General features: G+C 42.9%; 1 protein-coding gene across 2 annotated transcripts in view; it reads left to right on the forward strand.

Moving 5' to 3' along the window:
• rims4 (regulating synaptic membrane exocytosis 4) overlaps positions 1–18,806 on the forward strand; it is a gene marked incomplete at both ends in the record, with an annotated part of 38,157 nt that extends 19,351 nt beyond the window's left edge. The window contains 5 exons of one of the 2 annotated variants that reach the window (XM_083770644.1): positions 7,718–7,849; positions 9,856–9,968; positions 11,973–12,074; positions 16,128–16,267; positions 18,588–18,806. In XM_083770644.1, the coding sequence (XP_083626770.1) occupies positions 7,718–7,849; positions 9,856–9,968; positions 11,973–12,074; positions 16,128–16,267; positions 18,588–18,806 (706 nt within the window). Of the gene's footprint in view, positions 1–7,710; positions 7,850–9,855; positions 9,969–11,972; positions 12,075–16,127; positions 16,268–18,587 lie in introns of both variants that reach the window. The other variant, XM_083770643.1, reaches the window with a different exon arrangement.
• Positions 18,807–26,670: the final 7,864 nt, after the last annotated feature.

Below are 26,670 nucleotides of genomic sequence, written 5' to 3' on the forward strand. Positions count from 1 at the left end.
CCCGTTTTGGAGTTAGCATTACGTTATGCTTTAGCTATTTAAAAATAGCAGATCTACAAGCTCATAGCGCAAGCTTGTAGGTCTGCTATTTTTGAAGAATCGAAGAACCACTGACATAGAAACATAGCTTTTTCAGAAAACTGTCATTTTCAAACAGACATCTTTAGAATCTGATCTCAGGTCAGAATGGGTTAAATCCCCCAATCTTGGGTTTATGCCTTGGCTTGCCGACCTGCCTTTGGGTCCTCACCACAGCACCACATTGTGACAACAATGCATTGTAACTGTATTGAATTCAGTCTGACCAGAAGCAGGGATAAAACATATCCTCACCGCACAGACAAATTAATTACCAGAGGGGGGGTATCAAAAGCAGAAGCATTGATTTAGCTCTCCTGCAAGCAAATACAACCCTGCATCAGAAAATACAGAATACCACCTGTCAGCATGTGTGTTTTACATCATGTGTGCTATAGGAGGCCAATATAGCATTTGCTTGTGAATTATTCAGTGAGTCAGATAGAGACACATACTATATATGGTGCCATTCCCTAACAAGAGCTGATCTTCACACCATCGTAAGATAAAAATAAGTACTCTCAGCCAGGCGTTAATATTTATGTGTGCCATAATGGGTGTAAAGAAAAATGTCAAAAAGTGTAAAACGATGTTAAGAACGTTGGGAACACTGAAAATAGCCAATCACAGCTTCTAGAGCAGCTGTTGTTGCAATTCATATACTATATGAATTATAATATAGGGCCTTAGTGCTTAAGACTGTACTTGGTGTGCTTTCCCCCCCCCATTTAAACCAAATATCTTTGCCAAAAAATAGCACATCTAAGCTCACGTAATTATGAGCTTGTGTAGATGAAGTACTCTTGGTGACTGTGGGGGTCCTTGACACTATACAGTTTGAGAACAAACCGGCGTGTCTCTGACAGAGCAGAGTTATAGTTTTATGTGTATTTTAAAATATTTAACACAACAGTATATGCAATGCATGGAAAAGTTACCATTTTTATTTTCCATTTGAATAGGTGGTATACTGTATATGAAACGAGACTCAACATGCAGGTCACAATCTAGAAAGATTGAGCTCCAGCTGTCACACAAGGCACATAAGCATTTTAATAATGCATATGGCCTACGCATTTTACATTTGAGAAATGTTCTCTGATATACTGTACATAATTTGACTTGCTGTGGCTGTTCGCCGGTCTTATAAGCAGCCCACAGCGACGAGGTGATTAATGGTGTCGCTACGCTCCTCGGGGCTACTTATAGGTTATAAAAAGATATAATGAGCAACTTCCTTCTTTTGTAAAAGGAGGTGGGGAAATTAGGCTGTGTTAAAAATGTGTCACCATTTTTATCATTCATCTCTCTACCTCTGTCCCTCCCTCTCCCCCCTCCCTCTCTCTGCCCCCCCCCTCCCTCCCTCTCTCTATCTCTCTCTCTACCCCTCCCTCTGAGGAGATGTAGCTCATCATTCCCCAGGGGTTTTCATTAAGGCTTTGTGACAAATCCAGCAAGGATTTGTGTGTGTGTGTGTGTGTGTGTGTGTGTGTGTGTGTGTGTGTGTGTGTGTGTGTGTGTGTGTGTGTGTGTGTGTGTGTGTGTGTGTGTGTGTGTGTGTGTGTGTGTGTGTGTGTGTGTGAGAGAGAGAGCCGTATATAGCCAACGTGTGACAGAGCAGAATGCCATCAAACCAACGGCCGCATGATGTCAGGGTTGGATTTGCTTGGCTCGTGTATGCAAATGTTAGTAGGCCTACATTTAGCCTCTACTCATGCATGTGGCCTATAGGGTACTTCAAATTGTGTAAAATGTAAGGACATTTGCTCCTCTAACCTTTAGCCTGGCATGGCCTGAAATTGAATATCATTACATTGTGTATGCACATAATGATGTTAACTCTGAACTTGGTAGATCTGCTTTTGGCTTCTGTGGCTAATTCATGGAATGACCTGCAAACGACATTTTATTGACCACATTGGTACCACTGAGTCGTTTTAAAACCTACAGATCCCCACAATATGTAACTGTTTTTAAATGTGTCTTAGCTTTTATTTGTAACGTAATTCACATATACCTCACATGTTTTCCTTTTCCTGATCTTCTGATTGTCACGGTCTGGTGAGGTGGTGAGTACCCAAATGCAGGACAGCAAGGCCGGCAGAGATCTTTTTTCACCGGAGGAAAAATATTCTCTATGAGGCAGTTCTCTGGGCAATATCGGTAGAGGGCGCAGCGGAGTAACTAAAAGTATTTTTTTTCCGGTGGAAACAAAATCCCTTTTTGGCCAAAAAGTACCGTTTATACGTGTGGTGGCGGGCTCAGAGTGCGTCCACTAAGGAAAGTAGTCTTTCTATTGACACAACACGTCTTTGTATTGGTGAGTAGGTCAAACGTTCGTGAGATTTCCACAAAAGAGGAGAGGCTGGTCAGATTTCGATTTGAGATTTAAAACTGATAGTCCCATAGCCTTACTGCAGGGCAGAATCAAAGCAGTAGAAGGCTATGGACCAGAGCTACATAACATAGAACAAGAACATAGAAAAGCAACATCTAGATAAGCAGAACAAAGAATCAAAACAAGTAGAACATAACATAGAAAAACTACATCTAGATGAGCAAAGTCTGAGACTGTGACACTGATGTATTGTGATGTTTTTTATATGATATTGTATTACTCGGCGACACTGAAAATTTGTTTAATTACTCAGTGTAATTTTGAGAATAAATAAAACGAATGAATTAATGAATTAATTAATTCCAAGGGGCAGATGAAAAAAATGCCTGTGATAAACCTGCCTGATATTTGCATACTGGGGTGGACCCTGAGTGGTGCCCCACAACTTTGGGGACAGCGAAATACAATCACAACCGAGTCCAAATCTGCATGATCGATGGCTTTTTGCACTGGTAGCCTACTATACTGTAGTTTCCAGGCTACCGCTGTACCCAAATTATGCGATAAATGAATGACACTTGTTTTCAGCCAAAAGGCATTCTTCGGTTGTGATTGGCAGGATACCAGGATAAATGACAAAGTGAGCCATGTCCTGAGATGACTCCTGCGGGTAGATCTGACCTGGTTTTTACCTTAGAGATTATAAATGAGGCTCTGAGAGAGAGAGAGAGGAGGGGGGTGGAAAGTACATTTACTCATGTACTGTACTTACAATTTTGAGTAACTTATTCCACTACACCTCAGAGGCAAATATTGAACTTCACTACACTGTACATGATTGATTGATTGATTGATTGATTGATTGACATTTTTATTTGTGTCCTGCACCGCAAGATGCTCAGCCCATGTGGGCTTACAAGACACTCACATCAAAACAGGTTACTGTTTTTTCCCCCTTTTTTGCCGATGGGTTCCCAGATTATTCATATAGGCCTACATACACCAAAATATAGCCTAAATAAAATACAGTAAGGTATTAATTGTCCAAGCTATGGGTATCGTGTTCTTCAACACAACTGCCACGACTTCTCTAATATAAATCTAGAACTAAAAAAAAACATTCTTACTTTGCAAATGTACAACCAAGTAAGCCTTAGTTATACAATTTATACCTTTCACAGTGAGCGAGAGACAGTGAAAGGGAGAGGGGCCGTCTGACTGTCAGACAGTATAACACTAAAAGTTCACAACGTGTCGCATTGTGAGCTTGTGACAGTGTCATGTAACTGGAGCATGAATTAGGCATAAATATTATTAGGGCATGCCTCCTGGTGGAGTTTTGTTCTCCACGGAGAGCACCTGTCTACTTTAATTCAGTCTGTCTGTTAGTCTCTCCTAGAGGTTTGTCACCTGTCTGTCTGTCTGTCTGTCTGTCTGTCTGTCTGTCTGTCTGTCTGTCTGTCTGTCTGTCTGTCTGTCTGTCTGTCTGTCTGTCTGTCTGTCTGTCTGTCTGCCTGCCTGCCTGCCTGCCTGCCTGCCTGCCTGCCTGCCTGCCTGCCTGCCTGCCTGCCTGCCTGCCTGCCTGCCTGCCTGCCTGCCTGCCTGCCTGCCTGCCTAGCAGTCCCAGTCAGTCGCTCCATCTCTGTCAATGTATGAGTCGTCATTAGGAGCAGCTATTTTTACATTTTGTTCTCCTTTCCAATAATGTCTCTACTGGGACTCTGGGAGACAGACGACTCTGCTACATCACACAACCACGTGTGCATGTGTGTATGTGTGTGCGTATATGTGTGCGCGCGTGCGCGCGCGCGTGCAAGCGTGCAAGAGTGCGTGCGTGCGACATCACAGATGTGAGTGTTCCATCATAGCGGTGTCTTTGCAGCATCACAACGTTGAGTTGTCACTGCCAGTGAACTCTAGTAAACTCCGGATGGAGATTGGAGAATGACACATTTGAACAACATCCATCATTATGGCTGAGGCTGCTTGTTATGACTGAAATAGTCATGCGTGGATGTACAGGCAGTACAGCATGATGCTTCTATTGTTAACTTGTAGCTGAACTACAGAGTAGATGTACGTGATGGGTATGAAATAGACAGAGTCTGTCATGACCAGTATATGGAACTCCAACCTCCAGTGAGCCAGAAAATAGCAGCTAGGGAGAATGAGACTATAGCAGGACACTGCAGCCAAAGACATAAAAAAATTGCCAGCCAGCAAATTAGTGCTGTGGAAACCAACACACGGACATCAGTATTGAGTAGGGTTGGGAGTGGGACCCGGAACCAGTTATTTTTCAGAACCAGTTCCGAGATTGAATAACCGGAATTAGTTCCATCTTATATTTGGAAGTGTTTCTGGAGCTTCAAAGCTGATATGTGAACTTGATGTCTGCTAATTACTATAACAGTGGTTCTCAAACGTTTAAATTTCACTCTGAGAGTGTACAAATGGAACCAAATGGACCCGTAAAGGTCAATTGTGTTCCATTTGTATACACTGTCAGAGTTCTAAGGGTCCATTTGGAACCCCCTATAGTAATCGTTAACGGGAATTAGTTAAGGTGGAATCGTTATAAGGAACTGGAATCGTTAAAATCCTAAACCTATCACGAGGACGTCTCACATTGACATACATGGATGTACTCAAGAAAGACGCAGTAGCACAAAGTACTGAGGAACTGGAGAACCAGGAGAACAAAGTACTGAGGAACTGGAGAACCATGAGAACAAAGTACTGAGGAACTGGAGAACCAGGAGAACAAAGTACTGAGGAACTGGAGAACCAGGAGAACAAAGTACTGAGGAACTGGAGAACCATGAGAACAAAGTACTGAGGAACTGGAGAACCAGGAGAACAAAGTACTGAGGAACTGGAGAACCAGGAGAACAAAGTACAGAGGAACTGGAGAACCAGGAGAACAAAGTACTGAGGAACTGGAGAACCAGGAGAACAAAGTACTGAGGAACTGGAGAACCAGGAGAACAAAGTACAGAGGAACTGGAGAACCAGGAGCACAAAGTACAGAGGAACTGGAGAACCAGGAGCACAAAGTACAGAGGAACTGGAGAACCAGGAGAACAAAGTACTGAGGAACTGGAGAACCAGGAGCACAAAGTACTGAGGAACTGGAGAACCAGGAGAACAAAGTACTGAGGAACTGGAGAACCAGGAGCACAAAGTACAGAGGAACTGGAGAACCAGGAGAACAAAGTACAGAGGAACTGGAGAACCAGGAGCACAACGTACTGAGGAACTGGAGAACCAGGAGAACAAAGTACCGAGGAACTGGAGAACCAGGAGCACAAAGTACTGAGGAACTGGAGAACCAGGAGAACAAAGTACAGAGGAACTGGAGAACCAGGAGCACAACGTACTGAGGAACTGGAGAACCAGGAGAACAAAGTACTGAGGAACTGGAGAACCAGGAGCACAAAGTACCGAGGAACTGGAGAACCAGGAGAACAAAGTACAGAGGAACTGGAGAACCAGGAGAACAAAGTACTGAGGAACTGGAGAACCAGGAGAACAAAGTACAGAGGAACTGGAGAACCAGGAGAACAAAGTACTGAGGAACTGGAGAAACAGGAGAACAAAGTACAGAGAAACTGGAGAACCAGGAGAACAAAGTACAGAGGAACTGGAGAACCAGGAGAACAAAGTACAGAGGAACTGGAGAACCAGGAGCACAAAGTACTGAGGAACTGGAGAACCAGGAGAACAAAGTACTGAGGAACTGGAGAACCAGGAGAACAAAGTACCGAGGAACTGGAGAACCAGGAGAACAAAGTACTGAGGAACTGGAGAACCAGGAGAACAAAGTACTGAGGAACTGGAGAACCAGGAGCACAAAGTACTGAGGAACTGGAGAACCAGGAGAACAAAGTACTGAGGAACTGGAGAACCAGGAGAACAAAGTACTGAGGAACTGGAGAACCAGGAGAACAAAGTACTGAGGAACTGGAGAACCAGGAGCACAAAGTACTGAGGAACTGGAGAACCAGGAGCACAAAGTACTGAGGAACTGGAGAACCAGGAGCACAAAGTACTGAGGAACTGGAGAACCAGGAGCACAAAGTACTGAGGAACTGGAGAACCAGGAGCACAAAGTACAGAGGAACTGGTCGTCTGTGTGTGTGTGTGTGTGTGTGTGTGTGTGTGCGCGCACATGCGCGTGTGTGTGTGTGCGCGCATGCGCGCGCGTGCACCTGTGTGTGCGCGCCATGTGTGTGTGTATTCACCTGTAGCTATGCAAGACGCTTGCGGTGACGTGGCACATAATGAAGGGTCTATGCTGTGTAACAACAGGACATGGACACAATTTACAATTCTCCTCCCAAGTCTTGGTCTCCATAGCAACAGCATCCGCGACATCGCAGCTGTATCTGTGTCACTCAGCAGAGTGTCCGTCTCCCACGGCGACAGGCCGCTGGCACAGATGCACAGATATGAAAGACAGTGCGCGCGCACACACACACACACACACACGCACACTGTTATTATTATTATTATACCAGTAAGACGCCCTGAGGGCGAGAAACGGGCGAGAGTTAAGTATCTCCATACTGTACATAGAGGCTACTATAGCTAACGTTGAGAAGCAGGAGTTAAGTATCTCCATAGAGGCTACTATAACGCCGCACAGACAAATGTCCTGCGTACGCGCGTGTGTGTTTACTTGTATAGTAAAGTACAAGAACACGCACACACATGCGCGCACACCCTAACCCAGTACTGCAGCAGCAGTGCTCATGAGTTCTAACCCAGTTCTGTCTGAGTTGAGTCCCATATGACCAGGATTGAAATAGTTCTGTTCTAGGTCGCAGCCACCCTGTCTGTCTGTCTGTCTGTCTGTCTGTCTGTCTGTCTGTCTGTCTGTCTGTCTGTCTGTCTGTCTGTCTGTCTGTCTGTCTGTCTGTCTGTCTGTCTGTCTGTCTGTCTGTCTGTCTACCACGCGTGCGTGCGTGCGTGCGTGCGTGCGTGGAAGTCAAATAAAAAAAATCTGTGCAAAATATTACTTTAATAAATCTCTCCCTCCCTCATTCACTGTCCCAGTCTACTTCTTCACCTCATATATCCTCAGTCTCTCTGTATCAAAGTGAAATATAATTTGAATAACTCTCTCTCTCTCTTTCTCGCTGTGGTGTACACCGAGGCATTGTGGGAACACTGGGATACAAGTAGTATCAAAGTGAAATATAATTTGAATTAATCTCTCTCTCTCTCTCTCTCTCTCTCTCTCTCTGTGTGTGTCTCTCTCTGTCTCTCTCTCTCCCTAACAGTGGACCCAGAGGGCAGGAAGCTGCGTCCAGGTGGTATTCAGAGGAGTACGGAGACAGGCCTGGCGGTGGACATGCCCAGCAGGACGGTACGTCAGGCCAGTCACGAGTCCATCGAGGACAGTGTGAACAGCTACGGCTCAGAGGGGAAGTAAGTATATACCATATGTGGAAAGAAAATACTCAAATGTTTTACGTACAGTAAAAGTATCAATGTAGAAATACTCAAGTAAAACTCTGGTATTCAAAATGTGAAACAGTGGTCTAGAATGAATGTAAACCAGGGCGTTGGATGAAAGCGTGTCCACATGGGAGTAATTTTGAGACGTTGCATATAGGTCAGACAGGTCCTCCGAGGCTCACATCCCTGTTGGAGTGAGTACGTCTGTCTGTCTGTCTGTCTGTCTGTCTGTCTGTCTGTCTGTCTGTCTGTCTGTCTGTCTGTCTGTCTGTCTGTCTGTCTGTCTGTCTGTCTGTCTGTCTGTCTGTCATGCGTGCATGCGTGTGTGTGTGTGTGTGTGTGTGTGTGTGTGTGTGTGTGTGTGTGTGCGCGTGCGTGCGTGTGTGTGCGCATGTGTAAATCAGAGTGCAGTAGTGCTTATATGTTGGGGTGATGAATAAGAGCTTTATAGCTAACAGCATCCAATCACACTTATGAGCCTATTGATTCACAGGTCCCCAGGGCTTGTGTGTGTGTGTGTGTGTGTGTGTGTGTGTGTGTGTGTGTGTGTGTGTGTGTGTGGGGGGGGTCTCTGGATCTCAGACTTCACGTGGCCAGTCTGTGACATCATTGACTGTTGACGTCACTCACGCGTCTATCTATCGTCTACAGTTTGTTATGAAGACACTGACCCCCCAGTGACCCGCATTTGATGCTATGCTTTATCTCTGGCACACCCCAATCTACACTCTAAGATCCCCAGTGTTTTAGATAGATGCTAAGATAGATAAGATAGCTGTGTGTGCGTGCATTCGTTAACTTGTGCATTTGTGCGTGCGTGTGTGCGAGAGAGAGAGAGAGAGAGAGAGAGAGAGAGAGAGAGAGAGAGAGAGAGAGGCCTGTAAGTGTGTATGCATTGATGAATTGCCAATAAAGCTAGGAGGAGTGCATATGATTTAGATGTGCAGTCAAGAGATGTGATGATTGGAGAGACTGTTGTGTACACATCCATCACTCAACTTAACTCTCACTGCACTGCTGCTCCTCTGGTAGGCAGCTCTGCTCGCTCACTGCCTGCACCTGCTTTCCATGATTAGGTGGCTATAAGTTATATAGTCTGACCGACCGTACCAGGACCTGACTTTGCACTTTAATATGCTTTTAATAAGAAGGTGTCAAATTACTATGCTATATAGCGTTGTGAAGACAGGAGACAAAAGAGGGAAAAAAGGGTATGGAGCTAGAGAAGAGATAGATTTTAATAATGATCAAGTCAATTAAAAAGTCACACTCGTGTACTCTAAACAAACATTAAAAGTCCATAGACTTGGCTGCCATAATAACGTAATTTCCGAAAGCCAGACGTTGGGGCAAGCGCCCCTTAAAAAACACACCCACTGTGACGTGAGTGGTGCCTTGGATTATGTAATCGTTACAGACAAAGTAACCACAGTAACCGTGCTGAAATAGACAACCAAACACACACGGTCAACTGTTGGAGCGCCTAGCACCGCTCAAAAACTATGATAAAAAGTATGAAAACTACTATACAGCAATGGCAGTAGAGCCATTATTGAGCCTTTTCACGTGAGTGCATGCGTGCGTGCGTGCGTGCGTGCGTGCGTGCGTGCATGGAAAATGTCCTCTCCTCAGAGTTGTACCGTATTTTCCAACAAACCTTAAATCACTGACCCCGCTACACTGCGGCACCGTCGATGTGAATGGGTTCATGCTCTCTCCTCTGTCTCCTAGTCCATGATCGGTTCCTTAGGTCTTGGTGTCTAAAAAGCATGGACATTTTATCATTCAATTCTATTTAGTTAATGTATTTTCTAATACAGTTCTTTAGTCCCCAGACACACATGTAGAGCAACCTTACTGATCCTTTGTAGCCTTCCTCTGAGACAGACATCTTTTATAGTTTGTATATATAATGCCTCTCCATCTCTCTCTCTCTCTCTCTCTCTCTCTCTCTCTCTCTCACCCAGTCTGACCAGTCTGAACTACAGTGGGATGTGTTTAGCATCAGACACGCAGTTCAGTGACTTCCTGGACGGCATGGGCCCCGCCCAGTTTGTTGGACGCCAGACGCTAGCCACCACATCCATGGGTGAGAGAGAGCCTGAGGACACATGGAATATACTGTCATATTATGATGAAAAACAAATGGCCTGGGGAAAACATTATGTGATTCTCTATATTATAATCTATACCAGTAGTTGTCAACCCTTTTCATATCAAGGTTCATTATTTATTCTGCATGTATTGCTCTGTTGTGCTGTTGATTAGAAATTCATAATCCAGAAGTATAGTCTCCCCCTTGGTTTACAAACAGCTCTCAAAGCCCTGTCTGCATGCAAAGTGCTTTGTGACCTTTGAGTGCTCCAGTATTTTCTTTGGGTACTACAGTCTCTCCTGAAGTGCCCTATAGTATTATTCTGTCTGATTCAAGTTGTCCCTGTTGAGCACCGACGAGTCCTTCTACTCTCAACTGAAGCACGCTGGACTTCTCTTTGTACCTGTAAACTCTCCAAGTCCATTTTTAGCAAACAAAGCTGATTCTGCCAAGATATCACAGAACCTGGTACGGAATTAGTTTTTAATAGAAATGTCACCTTCCTGTTGATTTTACTATTTGAAGATTCGCATCCGGATTCACAGATCCAGGCCGGATCTTATTTTTAATTCACATAGGCTAACTAAAGCTAAATTATAATGTTTTGTCTTTAAGCTCTATTTTATACTTGATCGTATTCGTATGATGGTGTAGTGTGAAATTAGAAAAAAAGGAATAGCCAATATGTAAGCTGTGTGGAACGTTGACACTCATAAACCTTGAATTCTTGAGTTTTCTTGCCTGCAGAAGTTGAAATTACATCAACCATAACCCATACTTCCAATACACTGACACGAAACAAGACAGGAACGCCCAAAAACGTCACAGCCGGTTTTTTAACAAGACAGGAACGCCCAAAAACATCACATCCGGTGTTTTACCCCGGGCAGAATTTTCTATGGCTGCCAATGCAACTTTTTCCAATCCTTAATCACATACGGCAAACACCTATGCCGATAATATCTAACTTGCGGAGGTAACGTGCCTTGTCCGCGGGCAACAGATCTTTCAACATATGGCATTGCAAATACGTTAGATAATCGCTACTCTGCGCAATATTGTTTTGAAAATGCCGCAAATTGCATTGCAGTGAACGAGAGCAAATCACAAATCACAAATCTTACCCCGGGGGGTGGGCGGAGCCGCGGAGTCGCAGCTGACGCCCCTCCCTCCGCTCTGATGACGCGTTGTTATGTCAATGTATACTATTGGATTTCTATGGTTTGGACAAACAGTATTTATTTATTTTAATGAGAGATGAAAGGTGAGCTGCTCTAATGAAACAGTGTCACACATCACAGAGGTCTGGACACTGCAAGAAAGACGAGACATGAAAGACGATCCGAAACCAATCAATCAATCTGTCTACACGTTTGTCCTTTCAAGTGTGGGCGAAAAAATGCCAAGATGGCACAGGTTTAGAACTGGTTCAGTTCAAAACTACATCTATGTTGAATAAAACAAACAAAACAACAAACGAACGAATGAATGAATGAATGAATGAATGAATGAACGAAAGCACTATCGCTCTTGTGAAATTAACATTGTGATTCTGCCATCCATCCATCCACCAATCCACCAATCCATCCATCCACCCATCCACCCACCAATCCATCCATCCATCCATCCACCCACCAATCCATCCATTCATCCATCCATCCATCCATCCATCCATCCACCCACCAATCCATCCATCCATCCATCCATCCATCCATCCACCCACCCACCAATCCATCCATCCATCCATCCATCCATCCACCCACCCACCCACTCACCCATCCATCCATCCATCCATCCATCCACCCACCCACCAATCCATCCATCCATCCATCCATCCACCCACCCACCCACTCACCCATCCATCCATCCATCCATCCATCTATCCATCCATCCATCCACCCACCCACCAATCCATCCATCCATCCACCCACCCACCCACCCACTCACCCATCCATCCATCCATCCATCCATCCATCTATCCATCCATCCATCCACCAGGTGACGTAGAGATCGGCCTGACGGAGAGAAACGGAGGTCTGCAGGTGGAGGTTGTTCAGGCAAGAGGACTGACAATGAAGCCTGGTTCCAAAGGACCACCAGGTAAAACCACCCTTCTCTGTCTGTCTGTCTGTCTGTCTGTCTGTCTGTCTGTCTGTCTGTCTGTCTGTCTGTCTGTCTGTCTGTCTGTCTGTCTGTCTGTCTGTCTGTCTGTCTGTCTGTCCGTCCGTCCGTCCGTCCGTCCGTCCGTCCGTCCGTCCGTCCGTCCGTCCGTCCGTCCGTCCGTCCGTCCGTCCGTCCGTCCGTCCGTCCGTCCGTCCGTCCGTCCGTCCGTCCGTCCGTCCGTCCGTCCGTCCGTCCGTCCGTCCGTCCGTCCGTCCGTCTCTCTCTCTCTCTCTCTCTCTCTCTCTCTCTCTCTCTCTCCTAACAACTAGCCCCCTCTGTCATACACATAGCACATAAACCCTATATATTTCATTGATCAGGGTTCCACACCTATAGTCCAGTAGCTTAGCAAAAATATGTGGACGCGGCAGACAAAAGCGCCAATTCTTTTCCACATGCTCTTCATCACCATACATTTCATTTTGGACGGGGGGCCACGTCATCAAAATGCCAAAAGGCGGCCATATTGGCGTTCAAAGATGGCTACCATGTAGTATCCATAAGTGCCAATATCTCGGCTTCCATGCCACTTAGGTCAATCTTGGTGTCAAAATATATGTTTTTGGGGTCAAGGAATTCAATAAAGCAATTTGGAATATCAAAGTAACTAATCATTCTGGTAATATATTTACAACTCATTATGCCTTGGCTTGATTATGCACAACATATGATTTTCATTAAACTTGACAGATCTGACTCTTATTTCCTATTACTTTTCAAATGATTTACATCAGGAAGCAAGTGTTGAACCCCCTTCAATTGTAGCCTTCACTAGGCTTGCTCCAGCAGCAATGTGTATGGGGAGTAATCAATTGGCATAACAATTAAATTGGGAAGAAAGGGAGTAAAAGAAATTGGCTATTCGAAATGAATTATGTTTTAAAAAAATAAGATAGGCTGCAGCAGAATAGTGATCTGGTGAAGGGTTCTCGAGGTGCAGTGGGACTGACAAAGAATCCCTCAACATTCAATAAGTGCATGAGACCTATAATGATAATAATCGATTGCATGCTTTTCTATGCATATTTGAGTGCTTGAAATGGTCCACTCATTCATACATTGGGAGGTGAAGCAGTGAGCAGTCAATGCCAGCGTCATCATCTAGCACTGACCATTGGAGGAAATGTAGGGTTCAGTGTCTTGCCCAAGGACACTTCGACACGTAGACAGGAGGAGCTGGGATTATGACCACCAACTCATGGATCATTGGATCAGGATGACCTGCTCGATTCGCCGGTCATGTTTGATCCCGGGCACCATCAACTCAACATTTGAGTAGCACAGGCTGGGTGTCGCAAAGAGTTGATGCTATGTGTGGCACTTCACTGAGCAGCACGTCAGCAATCCATATCTGAGGGGTCTAGTGCATTGTAACAGGGACAAACTCCCATATTCTCAGTTGATACTGACAATAAACCTCTCTGCCTTTTTTGGAACACATTCCACCATCTCGACTCCTGCAGCATGTGAAGTGAACGAGTTGCCTACCAGTCTGAATCTGGGCCTCGTCTGAACTGACCCAGCTGTGGACACCCAGTCCAGAAGGTGGACATTGGATGTTGACAACCATGGTCTGGCTTCCTGTGTGGAGCATTCTACTGATGGTGTCAAAAGCCTGCAATTAACTGGACAAGTGATTGTGGTGCAAAGTGCACACTGGAATTACACAGATCTTTGCAGTTGTCAATATGATACATTTGTATGTGTTGTTAACTTGTTATCCTAGAAAGTGAAGATAATAAACTTCAATTCACTCCATGTGCCATGCTAACCAATATGAACATTTAGTAAGTTAATTGCTACAATAAACATATTTAATTGATATTGGTACAAAAACATCTGGTGGCCTTCTCATTAAAGGCATTCCTTGACGACAGACAATGTCTATTTATTACCGGTATTTTCACACCAGGATTGACCTATGTAAGTCATTGGCGCTTATATATTACATGGTAGCCATCTTTGAGCCATCCAAGATATTCTCCACCATCTTATCCAAGATATATCCAAGATATATTCCACCATCTTGATGACTCGGCTCCTACCAAAATAAATAAAGTTATGTTAATGGTAATGGTAATGCTTTTGTCCTTGTTTGAGAAGGATGTTCTCAAATCTGGACCTAGACGACCTGAATAATTGGCAGAATTAACCAAAATGTTCAAATCTTGGCAAAGAATTGTCACTTATTGATATTCCTCATGGCTTCATTGAATTCCTTGACCCCAAAACATGGGGCCATCTTTGATCGCCAAAATGGCGCCTTCTGCCATCTTGATGACGTGGACCCCCGTCGAAAATGAAATGTATGGTTATGGAGAGCATGTGGAAAAAATGTGGCGCTTTTGTCCGCTGCGTCCACATTTGTCTGTCCACACAGACAGACAGACATTCGTATGTTTAATCTTGTCATCTAAATCATGTGTGTGTGTGTGTGTGTGTGTGTGTGTGTGTGTGTGTGTGTGTGTGTGTGTGTGCGTGCGTGCGTGCGTGCGTGCGTGCGTGCGTGCGTGCGGAGCTTTAATCCTGTACTGAGATTCAGCAAAGATTGCGCTCCAATTGCTGTTGAATGAGAGTCAGCGAGGAAGTATTCAAATATCTACAAAAAAAAACACAAGCATTTTCTCTCTTCATATTATAATCTGCAGTCACCTCGAGTTCTATTATTAAAGGGAATGAAACCCAAGGCTCATTTTGTGGTTTGTACATCCACAACAGAGTAATGCTCAGGTGGTGCAGTGGTAAAGTGCCTGCCTACCACCACCTTTGTTGAACGGCTATACCAGTGGGTTTTCAACCCCGTTCATATCAAGGCCCATTATTTATTCGACATTTGAGCCATGGACCACCATTTGATGAGATTTAAAACTTAGGGTTTACGCTCTCAAGAAAGGGTTTACGCTCTCAAGAGTTAAAGATCTATCATTTAGCTGGGGACCACCTGGAACCCCTTTAAGGACCATGTGGTCCCCGGACCCGGACCACTGTTTGAAAACCACTGGTCTATACGAACACAATTGGCCCGTGTTCAGGGGAGGGATGCCAGCGATGAGGGTGATATTTGTCAATTCACTTACTCCTATATGGGCCAGGGTGGCACCTGTCAGCAGGGAGTGTTACTGACTGTGTTGGGCTGGAGGAGTAGGATGAAGTCTCTAGTCTACCTCTAGCCCAGTGGGGGCTCAGCCAATAGGATACAACAGCATTGACAGTGACAGCACACACAAACTGTGTGTGGGGAGGATAAAAAAATAACTACAGCGGGGTAAAACATAAGAATAAAGATCCTTAATCAACCCTGGTCTTAGGAAGCTGAGAGCGAGACAGGTATAGCTGAGAGGCAGATAGAGAGCCGAAAGCAAGACAGGTTGGTATAGATAGACAGCTTCAGGGAAACAGGGGCAGGCAGATAGACAGCTGAGAGCACACAGACAGCCGAGGAGAGTGGGACTCACTACTAAACTTCCTCCGGTGCTGTGCGGAGCAGAGCCATCTGTCTGAAGAGTTATGTCACCTGAAGTCCTCCTGGCTAGGCTAGCATACTTCCAGACAAAACGTTCAATTAGCTAATGTCCCCTGAGCAATAAATAAAATTCCTGCCTCTAAGCACTTTTGGCTAATATCATTTTGGCTAATGTTACCCTGGCTAAATGTTGCCTAGCGACGAAATGTAATTCAAGGAAGTGAAATCGGAAGCAGTAAAAGTGAGCTTCAGGGACCTTTGTTTGTTTTCTTTTTTTCCGTTGGTCTTAGAAAGCGCTCTCTCCCTCTCCCTCAACCCCATCCCCCTCTCTCTTCTCCCTCCCTCTACATTAAAGTGTATCTGCTGGAGAAAGGTGTGCGTGTGTGCGTGAGTGTGTGTGTGTGTTTACTGTAGTGTGATACAGTATTGTGTTGTGTTGCAGCGGCCTACATTAAAGTGTACCGGTTGGAGAAAGGTGTGCGTGCGTGCGTGTGTTTATTGTAGTGTGATAATGTGTTGTGTTGCAGCGGCCTACATTAAAGTGTACCTGCTGGAGAAAGGCGTGTGTGTGTCCAAAAAGAAAACCAAGTCTGTCAGGAAGTCTCTGGATCCACTTTACAACCAGGTGCTGGTCTTCTCTGAGACTCCCCAAGGCAAAGTCGTGCAGGTACACACACACACACACACACACACACACACACACACACACACACACACACACAGTTATTGATTAGCCTACATTATCTGGGAGGTTGACAAGATGTCAGACCTTATCACACACGCACACACACGCACAAACACACACGCACACACGCGCACATGCACCCGCACGCACGCACACACACACACACACACACACACACACACACACACACACACACACACACACACACACACACACACACACACACACACACACACACACCCTCACACACACACACACACACACACACTCACTCACATGCACACACACACACACACACACACACACACAATTTACAATTTACAATTTAGGCATTTAGCAGACGCTCTTAATCCAGAGCGACTTACAATAATCAAGAACAAAAGCATGGGAATACATCACAAAAGCATTTATCATAAAACATGCGTAAGCTAAGAAAGTAACAGTGGAATATCTATATTATGAGACTATACATATAAACTATATATATATACTACTATGCTATACATATGTACTATGGCGTGCTATGACTATATACAATGCAATTATAGTGCCGTCTACATAACATGCTATAGAGCACCGAAGTCCTGACGTAACTCGCTCATCCCGACGATTCCCCTGGTTCGCGGAAGTAATTTCTCTATGGAGAATAACATGGGGTGATCTTAATATCGTCTACTATAAGCGTTGTGGTCCAAAAATAAACAAGCTGTCTCTGCGTTATTGTCGGGAAGGTGTCTCTGTATCGTTTGCAACAGTCAGTCACTCATGTATGATACAGTCTGCTTCTAGCGAAAATCTAACTAATTCAGCAGCAGTAACATTAGCGTTTTCTCTCAGTCAGTTTATTCTTCATATCCATATGAGTGAAGCGGCCGGGGTGACGTGTTTATTTTTCAAACACAGTTGTTATATGAGGCGATCTCAAATCGCCTCAATGGGGATTTCAATGCAACTAAACAAATACATGAACCTGGGGACTGACGCCCTCTACTGAAAGTGACGTCAGACTTCGGTACTCTATAAGTCTGTATCAGATGCTATCTAAGTCTACAGAAATGCTATCTAAGGGGGTACACACACACACACACACACACACACACACACACACACACACACACACACACACACACACACACACACACACACACACACATTCCTTTAGCTTAATTGTCACATGAGTAGTGACAGCAGAGACAGAGAGAGATTAAGCTTTAATTTAGATTAGATTATTAAATCCTGTGGGTTAATGAATTTAAAGTGTCACATAGGTACTTCATTATAGTCATTGTCTATGATGTATCTGGTTTGTGCAAATTGAGCGTGTCAGTGCATGCATATAATTTACATTCATAATTCATGAATTTAGCCATTTAGCAGATGCTCTGATCCTAACTATTTAGTTGTGAAGGAATTAAACATGCACTTAAACCTAGCGTCCCTATTCCTAGTACAGACCCTTGAGGGACTTCTGGCAGCACAATATTACTGTGTCAAGAGAATAAGTCAGTCAGTCAGTCAGTCAGTCAGTCAGTCAGTCAGTCAGTCAGTCAGTCTGTCTGTCTGTGCATTTGGCATTACCTTGATTGAACCCGGGTGAACATAAAGCAGTGAGTAGTAAGTTGATGAATAGGCTACAATAAGAATGGAAACTACAGTAAACAATGTTATCATTTACTCACTGTGTATATAATATAATGTCTCCTGTTTCATTCCAACATGCGCTAAAGAGCAGCAGGTCATAAAATGATTTTGTTCAGTCACGCAACCCATACACAATATTAAATGGCAAAGGGGTGAGTCACATTTGGCACGGAGGAGACATAACACCTACAGTAAGCTAAAGCCATTAAAGACGTGGAATGCGCAAACAGTAATGTCTCAGCCAAAATTACTTTAGCTCGTCAAAAATCGAAACACTAGCTGCAGGCACCATGCCTGCTTAAACCGTAATTAAATTTTTACTTTGTGTGAAAAGAATAGGCTGCCATCTCCCTTTTGTTTTGCCAGGCTGTTGTTAGTTCTGTTATATGGTATCAAACTTACTCTGAAACAAGGAGCATCTTTTAGGGTCCCAATATATATTTCATGTTTTGTAGCGAAAATAGCCGATCCACAGAGAGTTTAATACATAAAACAAGATACAATAAATACATAGGCCTACTATACATATACTGTACAATCAGAATCATATATGTCTATCACATATGATGACCACGGATATGGTATAAAAGTGTGAAAAACCTATTTTTCATTTCACTACAACTTTAACATTAACCGTCAGGCTTTCATTTCTGTTGGACAGGTGATCGTTTGGGGAAACTACGGACGGATGGACCGCAAGTGCTTCATGGGCGTGGCCCGCATCCTATTGGAGGGGCTGGACCTGAGCACGATGGCGATTGGCTGGTACAAACTGTTCCCCACCTCCTCCATGGTGGACCCCACCATGGCCCCGCTGATCCGACACTCGTCCCAGATGTCACTGGAGAGCACCATCGGGCCCTGTTGTGACCGCTCCTAGTGGGCATGGGAGACGTAGAACTATAATCATCTCAAAAGCCGGCCACTCCTGGGACTTATATTGGAAACATTGGGCTCCTTTGATTTGTCAACCGATTGTTGCTATCAAACTCATGGGAAATGTTAATGCTCTTGGTGGTGCCTCTCGTTGTGGCTGCGGCACGTGGAAACGTTTTGTTCTTTTGCAGTTTCTACCAGTTGACGTCAATTAGTGTCATTGAAGACTTGGGAGTTAAATGGTTCTTTTTGACGGTGTAGCCAATTACACCACCATGGAAACAAGTATAGTTCACAACGTTCTTTACACCAAGCAGTTCCGCTCGGAAAGGAGATGTATACAGCAACGTATCAGATGTGTACACTGATGGGCAGGCAGCAGGCTTATCAGAAAGGAGATGTATACAGCAACGTATCAGATGTGTACACCGATGGGCAGGCAGCAGGCTTATCAGAAAGGAGATGTATACAGCAACGTATCAGATGTGTACACTGATGGGCAGGCAGCAGGCTTATCAGAAAGGAGATGTATACAGCAACTTGTCAGACGTGTACACTGATGGGCAGGCAGCAGGCTTCAGCCATGCAGCACTTTTAAGGCTCTTTCCGATTACAACTACGTGAACTGTGCCGTTAAAACGTACTTCAAAAGGTCCTGGATGTGTTTCCGTGTACGCTACGACTCAGTGTCAGATAAGGTTCTCAAAGCCTAATTTGAGCCCTGCTCAGGAGGCGGTACTAACCCCTGAGTTCTGGGAACCCAGAATTCAGAATCAACATAATTTTTTTCACAATAGCGAAAATAACAGATCGACAAGTTCACAACACGTCAATCTGCTATTTTCACTTTTATATGTTTTTTTTATAACGCCTCCCCCTTCAGAGGTGATCCTAGTATCAAAGAACTTATCTGGAATGTTACAAGTCCTGTAAGGGTCTGGGTTAACCCTTCATAGTGAAAAAAGAGACCATGGTCCCTTGATCTTCTGGAGGGCTAAAGGACATCACAGTACACATTACAGTACACTTTCTGTGATTAAGGACACTGCCCCTTCAACTTCCCTTTTTATCCACCTCCATCTTTTATGAGATCTACAGTATATGGCTGCAGTCCAAATGGATCTCAACAAAAAATGGACTTAGCTGCCAGGTAAAGAGAATGAATAATCCATCAATCCATCAACTGTGTTCCATTTCTCCCTGGGCTGGGTCACAGTGGTGCCAGCAGCCTATAATAACCAAGGCAGTCCAGCACCTCTCTGTGGGACCCTGGGGCCTTACCAGGCCAGATGAGACATAATAGTCCCACCATCAACTTCTGGGTCTAGACTGGGGTCACCTATCAGTTCGACATTCCAGCCCTTGAAGATGCTCAAAAGGCATCCTGATCAGATGCCCAAACCTCCTTTCAATGCAGAGGCACAGAGGCTCTATGCAGAGCGCTACTCTAAACTCCATTGGAAGTCAGAGCTTTTTATTTATCTCTATGGCTGAGCTCAGCCACCATATGGAGGAAACACATTTTTGCCACTTCTACAATCCACAATCATATTATTTCGGGCACTACCCAACCGTCCCAACGTAACGTATCTACTGGTAATTCAAAAGCTTTGCTAATTAATGACAATGGTCTTGTTACATAGGCCATGCTACTGTACCAATCTGTCTATTTGTCTTATGCTCCATTTGCTCCACAGTCGTGGACAAGAATCCACCGTTTTCCAGCAGAGAAAGGTGGTCTCAGACTTGGTGGTGCTGACTCTGAAACTTCAGTCTGCTTATTATAGTAGCTAAAGCTTAAGGCCAATGTCCCTGGGCTGCCTGGGGTTGAACACTGTTTTTGGTTGTCATTCTTACATGTAAATTTAGTATGGACCCACTGCGTGTGAGCTGTTTGGTACAGAGGTGTCTTTGAGCAGAGTAAAAGGTGAAATGAAAGCCTCGCCCTCCTTCTAGAAGCACCAAGATGTTCTGAGTTCCAGAATGGATATCAGTTCTATGCCATCCTGCGTTTTAGTCTGAACATTCTGGGAGTCTCTGTCTGTGAAATTAGGCAGATGAACGGTAAACGGTAAAGGCAGTGATAGTTATTTTTAGCTGGTGGGAAACACCAAAAACCAATACGTTTGGCACTTTGGCTTAGTGATTGACAAGAAAAGGACAAACATCAAAAATGTCCAGTCTAAACGGAATGTTCCCCAGCAGATGTTCTACAAGTAGTAGTAGTTTATTTCTTACTTTCTTTTCCATTCTTTGTCTCACAGCTCTCTCTAATAACAGTTTCTACTGTGCCAATTTCCACCAGGAAGTGTCTTCTCCTTCCTCTTGGGGATTTATTTGGAGCTTGCTCCATTGCTGGGTGAAATTAGGGAGGTTTTGTTTGAGGCAGCAGGAAGCCATGTGCTGGTAGCATGTGACAGTGGTATTTTGACTGCACAGAACCCCCCCCCCCCCCCCCCCCCCCCTTTCAAATTACAGCCCTCAAACTCAGGCTGCTAAGATGTGGTGATTAGTCACACTATGACTGTGGGATGGGAGGGACAGAGGAAGGAATCAAGGAAGGATTACATTTATTTTGCAGCATCTGATCTGAACAAATGGTCTGAGCGTTCTGACATCAGAATTAGTTTGTTTTAGTTAAATTTTCTTTTTCTTAAAGGCACACACAAATAGGATGAACTGAAAAGGGAACACAACATGCACACTGTACCGACATACATACATGTAGTTTATTTAAACCGCAAAGCATAACATATGTCTTTCATTTGGCACTTTACAATTCTAAAATGTCTTTTTTTGTATAATTATATCTATCTATATAAATATATATTTAATGGCTGTTAGTGTTTTTTTGTTTGTTTGTTTTGAGTGAGCCAAAGTTGATCTGTTATGTGGCTATCTTAGCTGGTTAAAATGCAGAACGAGAGAAGGTACATCCTTGATAGTTGCTGTTAACATTGTAGCATTAGCAGGTATAGCATCTGAGTAGTATAATTGGGTGGGGGGACACCACCCTTTTTGACCACTTGGGGGCGCCACTGAGTCAATTAATGCATAATTTATGCAAATGAGTAATTAATTTATGCATTCAATTATTTACATTCCTTGAATTCCATACATTCCATAAATCATAAATCATATTATATATATCATAAATATAATTACCATAGTGTTATTATTAAATAAAGAAAGTTAATCTCACATTTCCATGACAGAGTGTGTGCGTGTGTGTGTGCGTGTGTGTGAGTGTGTTCCCTCCCTCCATGCATCTCCCTGTGCCATGTTCCCAGTCTACAGCCGTGCCAGGTGCAGAGATTCCGCATATAGGTGTGAAAAGCAGAACAATAGGGCTCTCCATTCCTTTGAACTGACATCTGGCAGCTTCAAAGGGTGTGATAAGGAAAAACAAACAGAAAACAGAAATGCGAGGATTCCCGCTCTGGTGGGGGTGGGGGGGCTCTCTCCACTCATTTCAAGTGCCAGGTGTCTATTGAGAATGTGTTAATTAGATTTTAAAAACATGGGTGTTGTGTAAACAAGGGTGGGGGCTCTCTCCACTCCTTTCAAGTGCCAGGTGGCTATTGAGAATCCGTTTCAAGTGCCAGGTGGACATCAGAATGTGTTAATTAGATTTTAAAAAACAGGGGTGTTGTGTAAACAAGGGTGGGGGCTCTCTCCACTCCTTTCAAGTGCCAGGTGGCTATTGAGAATCCGTTTCAAGTGCCAGGTGGACATCAGAATGTGTTAATTAGATTTTAAAAAACAGGGGTGTTGTGTAAACAAGGGTGGGGGCTCTCTCCACTCCTTTCAAGTGCCAGGTGGCTATTGAGAATCCGTTTCAAGTGCCAGGGGGACATCAGTATATGTTAATTAGATTTTAAAAAACCAGGGGTGGGGGTCCTTATCTTTGATGTGGCTTGTATGCATAATACATGAGGGGGGGGCACAGGGATGGGGGGTCCCTTATCATTGAAAGTGGTATGTGACATGTGACAGGTGACAGGTGACAGTTGACAGGTGACAGATGACAGCTGACAGCTGACAACAGCTGATAGTTGACAGGGAAAACACATGGCTTTTGTTATGGTTAACCCCAGCATTACATTTTCCATATGCATATATACGTCAGTGTAATGGGATGTACAGTAGGTGTAGTGTAGGCTAGACAGCTAGGGGTGAGTCCATTTTATGTGTTTTCTGCTTATCTATATGTATATGGCTGTATGTATGACTGTCCGTATGGCTGGTTCGGAGGGTGCACTCTAGCCAGACTTTTGTTTATTTCTTGGGTAAGTCAAGGATACCCCCACCTAGTGGTCAATTTCTATATATATATATAATTACACTGCAATACCAACTATGCCCTGATGTGATTTTAATGGTTCGTGTTTTGTTTTGTGACTGGAGAAGGTAAGTGTGGTCCTAATGTTGGTGGTTAACGTAGGTATTGTATTATTTTTGGGTTTTGTGTTGTGTTTTTAGAATTTTGTAGGTTTCATGTTGTCCTAATGTTTTGGTCAGCGTAGGTCTTGTATTATTTTTGGTATTTTGTGTTGTGTTTCTAGAATTTTGCAGGCTTCATGCTGTCCTAATGTTGGTGGTTAACGTAGGTCTTGTATTATTTTGGTGTGTGGGGATGGTGTTTTGTGAATTCTGCAGGCTTCATGTTTTTCCTAATGTTTGTGGTTAAAGTAGGTCTTGTATTATTTTTGTGTTTTGTGTTGTGTTTTGTGAATTTTGCAGGCTTCATGTTTTTTCCTAATGTTTGTGGTTAAAGTAGATCTTTTATTATTTTTGTGTTTTGTGTTGTGTTTTGTGAATTTTGCAGGCTTCATGTTTGTCTTAATGTTTTGTTCAACGTAGGTCTTGTATTATTTTTGTTTTTTGTGTTGTGTTTTGTGAATTTTGCAGGATTCATGTGTCCTAATGTTTTTGTTCAACGTAGGTCTTGTATTATTTTTGTGTTTTGTGTTGTGTTTTGTGAATTTTGCAGGCTTCATGCTGTCCTAATGTTGGTGGTTAACGTAGGTCTTGTATTATTTTGGTGGGTGGGGTGGTGTTTGTGAATTTTGCAGGCTTCATGTTTGTCCTAATGTTTGTGGTTAAAGTAGGTCTTGTATTATTTTGGTGTTTTGTGTTGTGTTTTGTGAATTCTGCAGGCTTCATGTTTTTCCTAATGTTTGTGGTTAACGTAGGTCTTGTATTATTTTTGTGTTTTGTGTTGTGTTTTGTGAATAGTGCAGGCTTCATGTGTCCTAATGCTGGTGGTTAACGTAGATCTTGTATTATTTTTGTGTTTTGTGTTGTGTTTTGTGAATTTTGCAGGCTTCATGTTTTGTCTTAATGTTTGTGGTTAAAGTAGGTCTTGTATTATTTTGGTGTTTTGTGTTGTGTTTCTAGAATTTTGCAGGTTTCATGTTTGTCCTAATGTTTTGTTCAACGTAGGTCTTGTATTATTTTTGTGTTTTGTGTTTTGTGAATTGTGCAGGCTTCATGTGTCCTAATGTTGGTGGTTAACGTAGGTCTTGTATTATTTTTGTGTTTTGGGTTGTGTTTTGTGAATTTAGCAGGCTTCATGTTTGTCCTAATGTTTTGTTCAACGTAGATCTTGTATTATTTTTGTGTTTTGTGTTGTGTTTTGTGAATTCTGCAGGCTTCATGTTTTTCCTAATGTTTGTGGTTAACGTAGGTCTTGTATTATTTTTGTGTTTTGTGTTGTGTTTTGTGAATAGTGCAGGCTTCATGTGTCCTAATGCTGGTGGTTAACGTAGATCTTGTATTATTTTTGTGTTTTGTGTTGTGTTTTGTGAATTTTGCAGGCTTCATGTTTTGTCTTAATGTTTGTGGTTAAAGTAGGTCTTGTATTATTTTGGTGTTTTGTGTTGTGTTTCTAGAATTTTGCAGGTTTCATGTTTGTCCTAATGTTTTGTTCAACGTAGGTCTTGTATTATTTTTGTGTTTTGTGTTTTGTGAATTGTGCAGGCTTCATGTGTCCTAATGTTGGTGGTTAACGTAGGTCTTGTATTATTTTTGTGTTTTGGGTTGTGTTTTGTGAATTTAGCAGGCTTCATGTTTGTCCTAATGTTTTGTTCAACGTAGATCTTGTATTATTTTTGTGTTTTGTGTTGTGTTTTGGGAATTTTGCAGGCTTCATGTTTGTCTTAATGTTTTGTTCAACGTAGGTCTTGTATTATTTTTGTGTTTTGTGTTGTGTTTTGTGAATTTTGCAGGCTTCATGTTTGTCTTAATGTTTTGTTCAACGTAGGTCTTGTATTATTTTTGTGTTTTGGGTTGTGTTTTGTGAATTTAGCAGGCTTCATGTTTGTCCTAATGTTTTGTTCAACGTAGATCTTGTATTATTTTTGTGTTTTGTGTTGTGTTTTGTGAATTTTGCAGGCTTCATGTTTGTCTTAATGTTTTGTTCAACGTAGATCTTGTATCATTTTGGTGTGTTGGGTGGTGTTTTGTGAATTTTACAGGATTCATGTGTCCTAATGTTTTGTTCAACGTAGGTCTTGTATTATTTTTGTGTTTTGTGAATTTTGCAGGCTTCATGCTGTCCTAATGTTGGTGGTTAACGTAGGTCTTGTATTATCTTGGTGTGTGGGGTGGTGTTTTGTGAATTCTGCAGGCTTCATGTTTTTCCTAATGTTTGTGGTTAAAGTAGGCCTTGTATTATTTTTGTGTTTTGTGTTGTGTTTTGTGAATTGTGCAGGCTTCATGTGTCCTAATGTTTTGGTCAATGTGGGACTTGTATTATTTTTGGGGTTTTGTGTTGTGTTTTAGAATTTTGCAGGTTTCATGTCGTCCTAATGTTTGTAGTTAACATATGTCTTGTATTATTGTTGGTGGTTAACGTAGGTCTTGTATTATCTTGGTGTGTGGGGTGGTGTTTTGTGAATTCTGCAGGCTTCATGTTTTTCCTAATGTTTGTGGTTAAAGTAGGCCTTGTATTATTTTTGTGTTTTGTGTTGTGTTTTGTGAATTGTGCAGGCTTCATGTGTCCTAATGTTTTGGTCAATGTGGGGACTTTTGCAGGTTTCATGTCGTCCTAATGTTTGTAGTTAACGTAGGTCTTGTATTATTTTCGGTGTTTTGGGTTGTGTTTCTAGAATTTTGTAGGTGTCATGTTTGTCCTAATGTTTTGTTCAACGTAGATCTTGTATTATTTTTGTGTTTTGTGTTGTGTTTTGTGAATTTTGCAGGCTTCATGTTTGTCTTAATGTTTTGTTCAACGTAGATCTTGTATTATTTTGGTGGGTTGGGTGGTGTTTTGTGAATTTTACAGGATTCATGTGTCCTAATGTTTTGTTCAACGTATGTCTTGTATTATTTTTATGTTTTGTGTTGTGTTTTGTGAATTTTGCAGGCTTCATGCTGTCCTAATGTTGGTGGTTAACGTAGGTCTTGTATTATTTTGGTGTGTGGGGTGGTGTTTTGTGAATTCTGCAGGCTTCATGTTTTTCCTAATGTTTGTGGTTAAAGTAGGTCTTGTATTATTTTTGTGTTTTGTGTTGTGGTTTGTGAATTGTGCAGGCTTCATGTGTCCTAATGTTTTGGTCAATGTGGGACTTGTATTATTTTTGGGGTTTTGTGTTGTGTTTTAGAATTTTGCAGGTTTCATGTCGTCCTAATGTTTGTAGTTAACGTAGGTCTTGTATTATTTTCGGTGTTTTGGGTTGTGTTTCTAGAATTTTGTAGGTGTCATGTTGTCCTAATGTTTGTGGTCAATGTAGGACTTGTATTATTTTTAGGGTGTTGGGTGATGTTTTGGGAATTTTGCAGGTTTCATGTTGTCCTAATGTTGGTGGTTAACGTAGGTCTTGTATTATTTTTGGTGTGCTGTGTTGTGTTTTAGAATTTTGTAT

This window comes from Protomyctophum parallelum (assembly GCF_964188405.1).
Source record: "Protomyctophum parallelum genome assembly, chromosome: 8".
Classification (NCBI taxonomy): domain Eukaryota; kingdom Metazoa; phylum Chordata; class Actinopteri; order Myctophiformes; family Myctophidae; genus Protomyctophum; species Protomyctophum parallelum.